Genomic DNA, 14867 nt, shown 5'->3' with positions numbered 1-14867 from the left:
GATGACAAGTTTATCAGGGCTCCTGAAACCATGTGCTGTGTGATGTTCTTCGAAAATGCCACACAAAGCTTCATTGTCCTGTCATGTCAAATTAATAGTAATTTAAAATGGCAAAAATTGCGGATTCTGCATATTAAAATAGCAATGAACTAAACCACACAAATATTAAACTAAATGAAATACTCATGAACATACTGAACAAGGCACCTACTTGTTCATCAAATAATCTACAATCAGTATACAGAGAATCCCTAAAAGAAGCACAAGCATCAACCGGTAACAAAGATTCAGCATAACAAGTTTCCTCAATAGATTTGACCTACACAAAAAATTACAGTTAGTCAGTAATCTAAACAAGAACAAAACAAACATGACAACACTTATAAAACCTCAAACCAAGACTTACCGGGCGCTTTCCATACTTCTCACCAGACACACGATCATAAGAAGCATATTTGTTAATCATCGAGCCCTTCCAACAGAGGATCCTTGGCAGATTTGGGGGGAGCTCATTACGTTTTCCAAAGTTGACAAAATCAAGATAATAAGCCTACAAAAGATTTCAAAGACATCACTAAAATAGGGTACATATCCAAGACAAACAACAGAATACAGAAACACTTACAGCAAGAAAATATCTGCAGCCACCAATAGTGCTTCTATTCTTCTTTCTGTAGTTTGAAATCGAAGCAAACAGCCAATCAAACACAAACTTGGACCAATCCCATTCTTTCACCTTAGATACACCAATCAAAGCACCAAGGTACTGCGGGCTGGGAAGAGTACTAGAGTTTGCACACAGAAAAGTGGACAAAGCAACAACCATAATGTACCAAAACACATCATCATCTGACAAAGTGTCACCTAACAACTTCTCGCCAAAGGTCTTGATCAGAGGCAGAGAAGCCTCATCGATTTTAGAAAGAAACTTGGTCTTTGCAGAGTCATTATGATTTTCCCTAATGTCTTCACCACCTATTGGAAGGCCTAAGAAAAGATGAACTGCCTCTGCAGAAATGGGATCACTTTCCCTCCAACAACTATGTCACAACAATTCAAATCAACTTGATCTGCTATCCACTGCACAAAGCCTCTAGGTGCAGAACAACCATCATACTCCAGCAAGGTACCGAAACTGTGATCCCGAATAATCTTCTTCTTACGCTCATCCAATTTCACAATTATCTCTCCAAAATACTTACTAGTGAACCTAGAGGATGCTCTCTCTGATGTACTTGCAGCAGCACTTGATTTCCCTTTACCCCTGCCTCTGACAGTTCTGTTAATCTAAAAACCGATGCAAAAAAATAATATAAAAATTCCAGTTAAGCTACTGAATTTAGTAAACATGGTGACAAACAAAAAAGAAGATTAGTTAGGTACTGAATTTACCTTTCCAGAACGCACCCGGACGCCAGACCGTCTTGATTTCCCTTTGTTGCCAACAAACTTAGAAAACTATAAGAAAAAATACTTGTTAATCTAAATATTTCTGATATTTGCTGTGCGGGATCATGTGGCATGTGTGCACAATTGATATTCTGACACCCCCTGGAACTCCCCATGTTCAACTTTAGTATTTGGTATTAGTGCTTAATTTTCCTACTTGTTAATCAATAACAGACAAAATCAACTAATGCTTATGCCCCAAAAGAGTACTTTAAAACAACCTTCACTATGCGCTAGATTGAGCTAACTTTTGCTGATATAAAGCACATTTTTTAAAGAATGTGTTATGCATGTGTTTCATTAAGAGGGGAAACAACCCACAGAAGTATAGTACAAAAAAAAACAGGAAACAGAACAGCACACGAAGTGCCTAGGATGACAATTGCGCTACAATTTAAATATAAGAATCTTCACCACACAAATTTCAGAACATACTCTAGATAAAGCTTCCTGCACATGCTTGAAAGTCTTCAGCATCTCAGCAGTATCAATATCATCATCTGTGGGATTTCGATCCTAAAAAAGGCAACAACATATATCATATTATTATAATACACAAGTGCACAAACAAAACAAAATCAAGTGAACTTAGTACCTCGCCAACATTCATAGAATCAGAGTTGTTTTCTTCTTCAGACTTCATAGCAAAGTCATCCTCACTCTCACCATATCTAGAATCACCATCAGAAAGAAATAAATCATCATCCATGGCTACATAACATAACAAAAAAAATGTTTAATGACCTCATTGGTAGCTGCAGCCAATAAAAGAAGAAGCAAAACAACTAGCTCGAAAAGTAATTGGACGCTTACAGAACAAATAAAAAAATAACCGAGAGCCTTCCTGAAAAAATAACCTGAAACTCCAAGATCACTGGAATAACTAGAGCCAAATATATTATATATCATAGTTCAATATAATAATTACAAGCCAACAATAGCTGGTATTCATAAAAAAAACCAATACTTATAATATCAACTAACCAAACTACAACTCAACATCATCACCATCGTTTACACTAGGATACCTATATCGGCACAGAGGGCACGACTTATCACTACCAAGCCACTCAAAAATGCATATCTTGTGGAAGACATGCATACAAGGCAGCACCCTCAGTGTCTCCATGGCAGCCTCTAAAGCAGCTTCGTCATCGTCCTCTTTTCTGATATCTAAGACACCCAAGCAGATAGCACAAACATCGTCGTCTTTCAAAGGCAACTCTACTAAAATAGGTTCTCTTTCAACGTGAGGAGCTGACGATTGAATAACAAGGGGACATGAAGAGCTCCACATGCGCCTGTCCATCTAAACTCAAACAATCAAAGATGAAAATATTAAAGCAATGTGTTTCACTGGGAACTACAAATATTGCATCATCTCTGTCAGACCGCAATGTTGTACAATTTGCTCAAAATAAAATAGCAGATCACACGCGCTGAAACTGAACATTAACAACATCACCATTACTTGAAAATGACATATCATACAATTATGAAGTACTGAAATAACAAGCGCTGAAAAAATAGAGACTCTTCAATAAATATATCAAGGATACTTATCCATACACATAGAAATTCTAAAAAAACTAAATAAAGAAGAACAAGACTGAAATGAACAGATTACTAAAGCCGTAAGTAGCAGCTAGTACTAACAAGCAAAATATTTTAGATTTGGTACTAACAATATTGCTTTAGTAAAGTTCTTCGAAACTACGTAGAGTTTCAGTAAGCATAACGGAATTCAACATTTTCACAGAGCACATTCTTTTGGTTTTCAGAAGAATTGACCACACGATGATCAAATAGGCGACTGAATACGATCAAAATCACAAGAAATGTATAGCAAAGCAGTGTTCACAAAACCCTGGGTACTGATCCAACTGAACGCACACCGAGTACAACCGGATACTCCGCTACTGCCCCTACCTCTCCTTCTGGAGTTAGTTTTTGCCTGTTGGATTGCATAAAAGACTAGCATTCCTCTATCATCAGCAGATTCACCAATAACAGAATAGGCTAATAGCACAACACAACCACCTAGACCCAACAAGCACAGCTGCAGGGCAGAAAGACATCAGATGGGAAGCAAATAGAGAAAAAACACCCTAAAGCAAAAATGCCAAAATACTGTAGTATCCCAACAAGTGTTTTAGGCATGTACAGAAAGTCCAAAACAAGTACAGAATTTAATACACTAAAGAGTATGTATTAACAGAGTGCTAGAGGATGGCTGAAAATTCTACAACACTAAAACTACATACTGACACTGAACTGTATCTTAAAAGAGATTGCACCAACACAGAAAACCAAAATCACTCCAATCTGTAGTAGTTTTCAAGCAACACAAAAAATGCAGATAGTGTTGACACTGTACTAAACCAACTCCATCACTCTAATCTTCACTATAATCAATTAGGAGTGGCCTGACTAATCCTAATTCCCTTTTGACCAAATGACCTGACTAATCAATTAGGAATTCCAATTCCCTTTTCAGACATTTCGCAGCAGTTCAAAAACACAATCAGACTTAACAATCAAGCAATTAGGACATTGGTTAACAGGGAAGCAATTTAACTTTAAAAAATTGCATGCTCCAAGTTAACTAAAATTGCATGCTCCAAGAACAGATATTGCACATATTACACACCGTAATTGCAGTAGTTGAAGTGTGCAATTTACTACTAATAAATGTGCAATCAAGAAAATGGTGCTTCTAAATAAAGTAATAGAATAAAATCACAGTTCAGTAGAATTCTAATGCAGTTTGCTTTAGGGACAACCAATGTTGACAAGAATAGAGGCAACTGAAAATTGATGTATACAATCTTACCAAGGGGCCATATGGAATGTCAGTAAAAAGAAGTATATAATCAAACAGGCACTTTAAAAGAAATGACAAAAAAAAGATACTAGATGATAAGCATCCTTCCGAATCAGAAATGTAAAGTTGCTGAATTCATTCATGACTTTGATATCATGAATTATATTTGCAGTTGCTGAATTAACAGCCTATCCTACTTCAATTCTTGGACCAAAGACAGAAGTTCAAAAATCATGTCAATATCATAATTACTTGATAAAAAAATCATGTCAATATGACTATAACAGACATGCAAAAAGCTTTCATGAAGTGCACGCACTGGCCCATTTGGATATCATTGCATCAAGAAAAGGACAACAATTCTGCAGTTTTAACACACAAATAGCTAATTTCATCCATGATCAGAGGCACTACAAAAATTCATGTAAGCCATAACAAGGCTACCTATTTGGCCTAGGTACAGTGCAATGCAATTTATCCTCACGTAGATCTAACAAGACAAATCATCATTTTAACATTGGGACAAATCATCAGTTTGGCCGTAATAAGCATGCAGTCCTGAATCACCTTAATTCAAGTCTCTTGTGAAATTGATAGAAATTGAAAAGGGACAACTGAAAACATACAAACATACAAGACACAGAAATGATAGGACTCGCTACAATATTATTACCTTGTTGACAGCCTTCAGTGGATACCCTCCTCCAAGCCTTGGATCTCTGCAAGCTAGGGTCACTAGCCATCAACAAAAAATCAGGATGTCAACTAGCCATCAACAAGCTTGATGTACAGCAATGAAACCAATCATAGATATAAAAGGTCACAAAAAAGGATGACACATGATGTATACAAACCAGGAAAGAACAGCCTAAAAGCTGGCAATGCTTCAATCTGTGGTGCACACAAAACCTAAAAATAAAGGACACATTAGCATGGAGGAACTAATTGAGATAAAAACACACATCGTGGATTCAACCAAATCTTCACTACCTAAAAGAGTAAGAACAACAAATGAACAGACAGTGATGATGCCACACACTGAGACTAATACATTCTACTAAAAGCACTAAATAGACATACTGAAACTACAACAGAGTGTACTGAACCTTGTATGCAATAGAGGAAACAACACAAAAGAACTTAATCTGATTGAATCATGAGTTCAATAACTCATAAACATCAAACAAAACCCAACAACATAAAAGAACAATCCATCAAACCAAACCCTAATTAACAAGTTCACCAAAAAATGAGATCTACACAGAGCCCGCAAACCAAACCAAACCCTAACAAGGACTAACAGAACAAACCCTAGACACATTCGAACCTCACCCACACAGAGCCCGCATCCGCTCATCGACAGATCTACAACAAGCAATGCATCAAAACGAGATCTACAAACACAACCCAAAGCTCATCGGAATGCAGGACGAAGAAGCTTCGCCCCACCCACCGCCTGAGCGAGGCACCACAGCACTGTGGGAAGCGAAGCGCAAGGAAAGCGCCCCCACCCACAACTCTGCCCCACCCGTTCCCTGCTGCGGACAACCTCCAACCCACCCGCCGCCTGCCAGCGCCACCGTGCGATGCGGAGAGGATTCGGCTGCAACCTAATCCTCAACCACATCCGCTGCCGCAACCGAATTGACAAACACAACCCAAAAAAACCCTAAACCCAAACCAAATCGGAACGGAATCCAAATCTTACCAACACAGAAACGGGATCGACTACGAACCTCAACAACGAATCCGAGATGAAGAAGAACGAGCCGGAGCAACTGCCGCTTCCGCCGATCAAATCGCCTCCAGCGCACCGGGAAGCAGCTAGTCGACAGGTCACCGAGTAGATCAACAGGACGAGGCGCCGCTGCCGCCGATACACCGCCTGGTCACCGCGCCGGGAGGGAGAGGGTTGCCGTCGCCGCGATGTGAGCGAGAGAAATGGGACGCGACCCCTCGGCTACCCGACGATGTGAACGAGAGAAATGGGGATGTGAGCCAGAGAAATGGGGGAGCCACGCGACCCATCGGATACCCGGCGCGACTTCCAAAATACAAACAGTAGCAGTGGGATCCACGCAGTAGCCAAACAACGAAAGGGCACCTCACTCTCAACCAAAACCAGCGCTCCCAGCCCTCCATCGCCAGATGAATGCGGCAAAAAATCGTGTGCTGCCAACAAAACAAACACACGGGCAACAGATAGCATTCCTGTTAATATTAGGTTGGTTGGTTCTTCTTAACCCTCTCTTTTGATTCTGGTGTAGCAGACTAGTAGTGTCATGCTGTTGTCTCTATAAGTCTGTATCGAAAACAAACAAACAAAAAAGAACTGAGAAAATTATGCCGTGATACTTTAACTTGGCTTGCTGCATATATCTGTGTCTTCACTTCATGGTGTCTCGGGGGTTTAATTTGAACTTTCCAGTACTGCTTTGATATAGGTTCGTCTTTGCAGCTAGATGCCCTGTGCTCGCGATTTCTCATGGAGTCATGGAATGGAAGACTGATATAGAGGCATGGTACACTTGGCAGGGTGAGGTTGCAGCGATGGGTGGTGACTGGTGAGAGGAACACTGAATACTCTGCTCTCTCTCTCTCTCTCACTCACTTGCTCACCCCGGCGCGCGCCCTCCCCCACCCCTTCCTTCCCCTAGCCCGGCGGCGCTCCTCCCCCCACCCCGGTGTCCTCACCCACCGGGAGCTCCTAATGCCGCAGATCCGGTGGCCCTATCCCCCGCCCCGGCGACATCCATGGAGCACGAGCGAGATCCATGGAGGTGGCGCGGCGGTGTTGCAGGGAGTGGGTGGCTCTCCCCCACCCCGGCGTGGCATCCTCCCCACCCCCGGCGGCGCCCTCTCTCACCGCGACGACCGAGCTCCCCCACCATGGTGGCCATGGCGCTCCTCCCCCACCGTCGCCACTGAGCTAAGTCCGATATTGGTGGCGCTGGTGCTCGCGCGCAGCCGCTCGCCACCGTCTCCGACCCTGACGATTGAAATCGACCGGCCTAGCCTTCCCCTCCCCTATGTTGCATATGTATGTTCAAGTGTTTCAGGCGTTTCAGATGTATGTTGCACTTGTTTCATATGGATGTTGCAAAAGTAGATCGAAGGATGTTGCACATGTTGCATTTGTTGCAAGTGTGTCAGAGGCATGTTGCAAGAGTTTGTTTAAAATGTTCATCTGTTTCCAGACGTATGTTGCAATCGTTTTGGATGTTGCATATGTTTTCACACATATGTTGCAACGGTACATTCCAAAATATTTCTTCTGTTTCAGTCTTCTGTTGCAGCAAATGTTTTCATGTTGCAAGTGTTTTCATGTTGCAAGTGTTCTATCTGGATGTTGCATATGTTTTCACATATATGTTGCAAATGTATGTTCTAGATGTTTCATCTGTTTCAGACGTATGTTGCATTCAAGTGTTTCATGTTGCACGTGTTTCTTACTGTTCGGAGAGTCAGGGGGCGTCGGGGAAGGGGGCGCAGCGAGCCGGTGGGCAGCGGACGTGGCGCGCGACGCACTAGGGCTAACGGTCGGGGGCACGACGGGGCGGGGTGCACCTACGGGGGAGGGGCAAACGGATGGGAATGGGGGGCAGGTCAGGCGTGCGGGCAGGCGTACAGATAAGCATGGTGAGGTGTAGGTTTTTTTATTCGCATATTAACGTTTCAGCGGGAATTTGCACCATCCGACGCTAAGCGCCCAGATCTAATATAATGTTAACTTACTCTTCAAAGTTCAAAGCACACTCGCGTGTTTAAAGTTTAAACCATACAAATTAAACTATAGTACATTTGTCTATTTGAATGAACGCTAGAAGGCCGGCGGTCGTCGGAGCCGTACTCCGACGACTCTCTTGCTGTCTTGCACCGGCACCAGGTGGGGGAGGGGCGATTCTTACGTCTGGTCCAGCAGCTCCAGCACGCACGGTAGGCATCGCCGCATCGGCATCCAGGATTCATTTCAACAAGCATCCGTATACGTACGCCATGTGAATAAATCCTGAAAGCTAGCCACGGATGTCGACTCGCTTTGGCGCCACAGCTTAGCCTTTTCACTTGTTCTCATTCCAGACACCTGCCTGCTCCCTCACGTCAATCCTATATACCCTCTCCTTGCTCTCTCCACACGTACCACGCACCACCACCACCTTCTGTACTTCTTCTTCATCCATCGATCCATCATCTCCCTCCTAGCATGAGCACACGGATACACCCTTCGTCTTCGGACGCCGCCGGCCGTGCCCGTCGTCGGGCTGCGGCGGCGGCGGAACGGGAACGCCGGTCGGCGGTGTACACGGTGTGGAAGAGGTCCAGCATGGGCTTCCAGGGCACCGACGGCTTCTGCGTCTACGACGCCGCCGGCAGGCTAGCGTTCCGCGTCGACAACTATTCCCGCCGCCGGAAACTCTGCGCCGGCGAGCTGCTGCTCATGGATGGCCAGGGCACGCCTCTCCTCTCCCTCAGGCCACAGGTATACAAAGTTACATACTACGCTCATTTACTTACTAACTAGCTGCTTATTATCACGTACACAGATGATAGTATATAATTACTCTCTTAACTTATTGCCTTGTTTGCTTGATGAAAGAAAACAGTTTTATTTCATCCTATGATTTGCACATCCAACACCATATATATACATACGTGCACTGCTGGTTACAAAGTTCTTTTTTTTGGTCCACTTTCGAATTTCGATCAATTCCTTGGAAGCCATGCAAGGGATACGTAGGAAATGTAAATTTGGTTTCCAGTCCTTAAACATCGACCGAATAAGCTACAGTCCACATGCATGTAGTAATCACAGATTAAATTTCGCAATTTCCATTACTGACATGATAATCACGCCATCCCATTTTTCCCTTTCTCAGAAAATGACTGCCCTAGTTTTGTTCAATGAGCGATCACTCCAATTACTTAAAGATTTGGTGACTCGGCAGAAGATTTTAGGCCAACCAATAGGACAAGTAACCAGACAAAGAAATGGAATTACAGACAAAAACAACCAAACAAAAAATGCTTTCACAAGAAAAGCACTATTATGGGTCTTATTCAGTCGCCACACATGTGTTTTTTATCTTAACCCAGTAACTTTTTCGCCGCAAGTTGCAAGGCCACCCACCAGTTGTGCCAAAAGCACAGAATGATCTCGAAATAAAGTCCTAATCCTTGGTCTCTATTCTTAATTTTTCGCCGTCAGTTTTTGACTAAGCAAAAACACAACCACAAATCAAGGTTATCGTTTATGATGTTCATTTTCCTCTGCTCATTAATGTCTTGGCGCAAGTACAACGCGCAAACTAGATTAGCCACTGTTGAAGCTTGGTCAAACAAATTTTCAGTCCACGGCACGGAACTAACGTCATCAACTTTACAGTCCTTTGTTTTCCCCCTCTTACCCCTAAAATGACATCCCTATTTGTCGAATACACTAGTAGCCCCAGATTAATCAAAGATTTCCTGAGTCGTGCGTTAGAAGATTTAACTTGGGCCAAGTGAACAAAAACAAGAATAGATTAAGTACAAAAAAACAAGCAACCACAAAGTGATCAGCAGTACAAATCAGCACAAACAGCTTATCAGCCGACTTATCAACCATGATACAGTATTTTTTTCTCCCAACAAATCAGCCGTACAAATCAGCATAAGCGGCTTATAGACTAGCCGAACAGCGCCGGTGTCTTACTCTTACCCCAATTAAAAACATTTCCTGTGCACACTTTCACCCTGTTCGGTTGATCGCTTCTGTGGCTTATAAGTCGGCTGATGCTGTTTTGTTGTGAGAGAAAAACACTGTATCATGGTTGATAAGCATGGCTGATACGATCAAGCGAACATGGTGTTTAGTGCAACACCGATCGAAAGCACAAATTGACACACCCTGATTAGTTTTTTTACTGTAATTTTACCGTTCGGCTGATAGAATTTTGGCTGAAACTAGCTGAAAAACACTGTTCTGGCTGAATTGTTGTGAGAGAAAAACACGGTTCTGGCTGAAAAAAAAGTCAAACAAACCGAATATGGGATAAACCGAACGAGGCTAAGCAAAACGATGGCAGCTAGCTAATCAGGGTGAAAAAAATGGTGTGTAACAGCTTCTCAGCCTGCACGACCGATGGAACTGCTACACGGCAGCGGAAGACGCCGCCATCGGCAAGAAGGCGTCTTCCACGTCGCCGGCGCAGCAGCAAGTCTTCACGATGAGCAGGCGCTCAGCTCTGCGTAGCAGTAGCGACAACGCAGAGGTCCACATGTCATCCTCAAGAGCAGGCTCTGCTGCTGTTGCGTCCTCGTCGTCGTCGACCCTCAGCTGCAAGCAACCGCAGGCCGTGGCCACCGTTCCAGGCTACCGAGTGGAGGGCTCCTTCTCGAGGCGGAGCTGCAAGATCCGGCATGGCAGCGACGGCATGGAGGCAGCGCGGATAACGAGGAAGAGCGCCGGCGTGGCGTCCAGGCCGGTGGTCACGCTCGGGGATGACGTGTTCAGCCTCGTCGTCCAGCCGGGCGTCGACGTGACCACAGTCATGGCGATCGTCGTCGTCATGGACACGATCTGTCGCAGGCCGTAGACGCCCATGGTGTGCTCTTCACCAGGCCCGTCTGATAGGCAGGTGCAGGGAGTGCGACGGCCGGGGGCCCATGGCGTTGGGGGCCCATGAGTATATCCCTCATTACTACAAGTATACAGACTCATACAATCCATTTGATGGTGCCGCTTCGTATGATCGTATCCCTGGTCGCGAGCGACCCTTCGTATTCGCCATCACGAGTCGTGACTTCCTTTGCGGTTTCGGTGACGGCGTGCTTCGCGGGAATCTCTGCGGATTGAGGGTGGCCGGCGGTGGGCACGGTGACCTCGTCGACATGCTGCAGCCCTTCAGGTCAGCACTCAGCAACAAGGCGAGCGCACGATCAGCAGGTTCTGGTCTTGCCTCCGCCCTCCGGCGTTCCCTATCTGGCTGTATGTCTCCCTGTCCCTGATCAATTTTTTTTTCCAGTTTTGTTGAATCAGTTTGTCAGTTTGACACTCGGCGCTCCGTGACTCTGTGGCCAACGGTAAGTGATTGCAGTTGCAAATTTGCAGTTCCAGTTCAGTTATCAGTTGTAGGAATCTAATTTTCTAAATTCTAATTCAATTATATTTTTTGAAAATGATAGATGCCGCCAAAAAAACATTTGTCGTTATCAAACAAGGAAACAGAGAAAACTAGAAGATCAATAGAAAGAATAAAAAAAGGTGCTATACATAAGTTTTTTTTCCAAGTTCAATGAATGCCGAAGTCAGTCAAGATCAGAGGCAGGAACAAGATCAACCAATAATTGCACAAGCTGATGGCAATGATGGTGGTACAGAAATGCCCGAAGGCGGTTCTTTTAAAAAGCACTAAAACACTACATTTGAGGTAACCATAATATTTATTTTGCCGTTCTTTTTGCTTCTTCAATTCGATGTAATGTCATTTTTTATTGAACTAAATATATATTGCAAGTTATCTCTTATTAGTAGTACTATTATGTATTTGAAACGTCATTTTGAAAGATTAGATTGTTGGGCCCTTTGTGCCTTACTTGCACGAGGGCCCTCAAAATTATTGAGACGGCCCTGCTCTTCACAGTAGGCAGTTCATGGCGAGACAGACAGACATGTAAACCGTAGCAGTAGCAGATCATGCAGCAAAGCAACGACGACTCTAGAGCATTTTTCAGTGTTCCTTCAGGATGCCTGAAGAGTTTTGTTTTGACGAAGGTACGCATAGACAGTGTGACCTCAGGATGCAAAAGGACTGGCGAAAATGACATGCATTTGCTAATTGCTAGGACCTAGTGGAGGAATGAGGGTACCTGAAGAAAAGTACTGAATTCTTGCAGCAACCACTTCTGTCAATGCTGCATCTCCTGATCAGCAGTATCTGATAGGGCATACTTAGGGGGTGTTTGGTTCTTTAGTCGCTCTTAAAATTCATATCATATAAAATGTTTAGATACTAAAAAAGAGCATTAAATATAGATTAATTACAAAACCAATTACATAGACAGAGGCTAATTTGCGAGACGTTTTTTAAGCCTAATTAATTTGTCATTATCACATGTTTACTGTAGCACCACGTTGTCAAATCATGGACTAATTAGGCTTAAAGATTCATCTCGTAAATTAGTCGCAAGTTGTGTAATTAGTTTTGTAATTAGTTTATATTTAATACTCTATACATGTATCTAAATATTCGATGTGACAGGAATTTTACGAGTGCACGTAGAAACCAAACACCGCCTTATCCCCCGCAGCCTTTTCTGATTTTCAGCAACGCTATAAAGCAACAGTCTGGATTCCCACCACAAAAGCAACCACTTGTTTTCACTTGTCAAGTACGCCAGGGCAAGCATCTAAAGATATGATTCGTTGTGGCCAGCTCGCGCAGTCAGCGCGTCCACGTCGCCAGCTTTTCGTGGCTGTTCGATCGGCCGCGCGGACGGCTCAGATCGGGCGAGCCACGGTCATTTTTCGAAAAAACCCTTCTACTTTTTGGAAATCAACCCGCGATCCAGAGTCCCTCTCAGGATATTTTGCAAGAAACTCCTCAGATTTTTTTGAAATCAACCCGCAGTCTAGAATGGATGCCCTCCGGGTTTTTTGCAAAAAAAACCTTACCTTTTCCGAAAATCGACCCGTGCTCTACAAACCCTCTCACCATTTTTTACGAAAACCTCCTTGGATTTTTCTCAAATCAACATACAGTCCAACTTTGATTATATCTTTTTTTTCCAAAAAAAAACGTTTGGCCACTGCACCGCGCGCATGGGCGCGCCCGAAAGACTAGTACAATTGTAACCAGAAACTAGTTGTTGCAGGCTTGCAGTTGCAGGTGACCTCGTCTGTTCGCTTGGCTGATAAGTCATGGTTGAAAGTAATGTTGGCTGATTTATTGTGAGAGAAAAATACTATTTGTTGACTGAAAAAGTACGGCTTATAATCCATACTCTTGACACTCTGATGATCCTCGACACTAACCACCACATCCAGCTACTACTAAGACTCCAATATTGAAGTAGGAGTAGAGTATTACTGCTAACCAAGCTAACTAATTAGTGCCTAGTTTCCGATCCTCATTAATGCAGCATTCTGCTGGGCAGGCTCGACGGCGGAGTGGCGGACGGGGACGACCTGATAGTGGACGCGCCGACTTTGTTGATGCGGGCCATGAGGGCAGGCGGCTCGCCGGACTCGCCGTACAGCAGCGGCGGCAGCGGCAGGAACATGACCTTGTCGGTCGCCGGGAAGCCGCCGGCCAGGTCGCTGCTGGCCACCACGGACGTGAGCACCAGGCTGTTGCCCGCGACCTCCGCCCAGAGGTTACAGGTGTACTGGGGTGCCCCCGCGGCCGCGTCGCCGCACGCCCTCACGCACACCAGCGACACGGCCGTGGCCGCGCCGAAGGCGCACGGGTACACCAGGAACACGGACCCGTCCGCCTTGCCCACCAGGACCAGCTTCTCCTCGGGGACCGGGACGGCGAGCTTGCACGGCTTCGCGTAGTCGACCTCGGTGACGGGCCAGGCGTGGTGGCTGAAGAAGTGCTCGGCCAGCCTCGCCGGCGAGGTGAAGTTCCCGCAGCCAGGGACCGGGCAGAAGCAGGGCGCGAACCGGCAGGAGCGGTGGTGGTCCGACGACTCGTGGTAGGCGACCCAGTTCGTGCAGCCGTACGAATCATAGGCGCACGCCACCTTGGCGTCGCGCACGACCCCGTCCAGCTTGGCACAGGGGACGTAGGTGCCGGCGCCGGCGCAGGCCTGGACGTGGCTGCCGCGACAGTCGCGGCACACGACGTGGCCGGCCTCGCACTACAACCCAAAACAAAGGCAAGAGTTTCAAGAATCAAATCAATCTAGCATGATATCAACATTTCTCTGCACAGAATTCTTTCCGTCCAAAAAGGATTCAAGATTTCATCATAGCACAAAACACCCGATCCAAAAAAAGCTTTTTTTTCTGAATGCCAAAGGAAAGTTCTTGATTTCCTCCTAGAAAACCCTCTTCCCCTCTTCCCTCTTTCCATGCTCTTCAATATTTTCTAGCAGAAAACCCTCCCCGTCTGAAAAAAGACCCAGCCTGAATCCCCTCCGCTAAATCTTTGTCTCAATACCGTTAATCAGTAGGAGTAACTGACCTCGAAGGTAGGGGGTTTGAGGGGCAGGACGCAGGCATGGCAGTGGAGATGGGACACGGCCATCCGGATGTTGATCTGCGGCTCCTCCATGGCTTGCACCACCGCCACCAGAGCTCCCTCTCCCTGCCCACCTTGGCCTGCCTCTTCTCCTGCCTGCTCGCGCTGCTCCTGCTTCACCTCGCCGTTGGTTATGGCCAGCTCCCTTGACCTCTTGGCGCCGTTGGCGTGCTCGCCGTCCTGCTCAGCGACCCTCTTCTGCTGCTGCTGGGAAGACATGGCGTAGGGGAGCAAATGTGCTCTTTTTTTTCGGTGGTGTGGGGTGGGGTTGGGTTGGCCGGTTGGGTAGCCTTATAGGAGTAGATAGACCTGTACAAATAGAAGCAGAGCGTCTGAAGCATACATAGCCATCAATACATTCTCTTAAT

General features: G+C 45.2%; 2 protein-coding genes and 1 long non-coding RNA gene across 6 annotated transcripts; 1 reads left to right on the top strand and 2 right to left on the bottom strand.

Annotated features, from left to right (window-relative positions):
• Positions 1 to 211: 211 nt before the first annotated feature.
• LOC136508909 (uncharacterized) lies at positions 212 to 752 on the bottom strand. Its single transcript, XR_010772142.1, has 3 exons — positions 626 to 752; positions 407 to 550; positions 212 to 319 (listed from the first exon to the last, which is right to left on the bottom strand). It is a non-coding gene; the product is annotated as an uncharacterized lncRNA (long non-coding RNA).
• A 7574-nt stretch (positions 753 to 8326) lies between these two features.
• Positions 8327 to 13541, top strand: LOC136508616 (protein LURP-one-related 8-like). Of its 4 annotated transcripts, XM_066503336.1 has the most exons (5): positions 8327 to 8753; positions 10375 to 11198; positions 11278 to 11335; positions 11438 to 11682; positions 13409 to 13541. In XM_066503336.1, the coding sequence occupies exons 1-2, from the start codon at positions 8478 to 8480 to the stop codon at positions 10846 to 10848; spliced, it is 750 nt and encodes a 249-aa protein (XP_066359433.1). In that variant the 5' UTR covers positions 8327 to 8477; the 3' UTR covers positions 10849 to 11198; positions 11278 to 11335; positions 11438 to 11682; positions 13409 to 13541. The 4 variants fall into 4 exon arrangements, with proteins under 4 accessions (XP_066359433.1, XP_066359431.1, XP_066359434.1 ...); XM_066503334.1 differs by lacking the exon at positions 13409 to 13541 and having other exon boundaries at positions 10375 to 11160; positions 11438 to 13033; XM_066503337.1 differs by lacking the exon at positions 13409 to 13541 and having other exon boundaries at positions 11292 to 11335; positions 11438 to 13033.
• Positions 13189 to 14748, bottom strand: LOC136508615 (E3 ubiquitin-protein ligase SINA-like 11). The gene is made up of 2 exons (XM_066503332.1): positions 14443 to 14748; positions 13189 to 14116 (listed from the first exon to the last, which is right to left on the bottom strand). The coding sequence occupies exons 1-2, from the start codon at positions 14716 to 14718 to the stop codon at positions 13385 to 13387; spliced, it is 1008 nt and encodes a 335-aa protein (XP_066359429.1). The 5' UTR covers positions 14719 to 14748; the 3' UTR covers positions 13189 to 13384.
• Between the last annotated feature and the right edge of the window lie 119 nt (positions 14749 to 14867).

This window comes from Miscanthus floridulus, chromosome 15 (assembly GCF_019320115.1).
Source record: "Miscanthus floridulus cultivar M001 chromosome 15, ASM1932011v1, whole genome shotgun sequence".
In the NCBI taxonomy this organism is placed as follows: Eukaryota; Viridiplantae; Streptophyta; class Magnoliopsida; order Poales; family Poaceae; genus Miscanthus; species Miscanthus floridulus.
The sequence above is the reverse complement of the archived record's forward strand: the minus strand, read 5'-3'. Positions and strand labels throughout refer to the sequence as shown.

Coding starts and splice junctions, on each gene's coding strand:
- LOC136508616 (XM_066503336.1), top strand. CDS start 8,478: ATGAGCACACGGATACACCCTTCGTCTTCGGACGCCGCCGGCCGTGCC. Junction 8,754..10,374: donor TCCTCTCCCTCAGGCCACAG/GTATACAAAGTT, acceptor GGTGTGTAACAG/CTTCTCAGCCTGCACGACCG.
- LOC136508615 (XM_066503332.1), bottom strand. CDS start 14,718: ATGTCTTCCCAGCAGCAGCAGAAGAGGGTCGCTGAGCAGGACGGCGAG. Junction 14,117..14,442: donor TCAAACCCCCTACCTTCGAG/GTCAGTTACTCC, acceptor TTTGGGTTGTAG/TGCGAGGCCGGCCACGTCGT.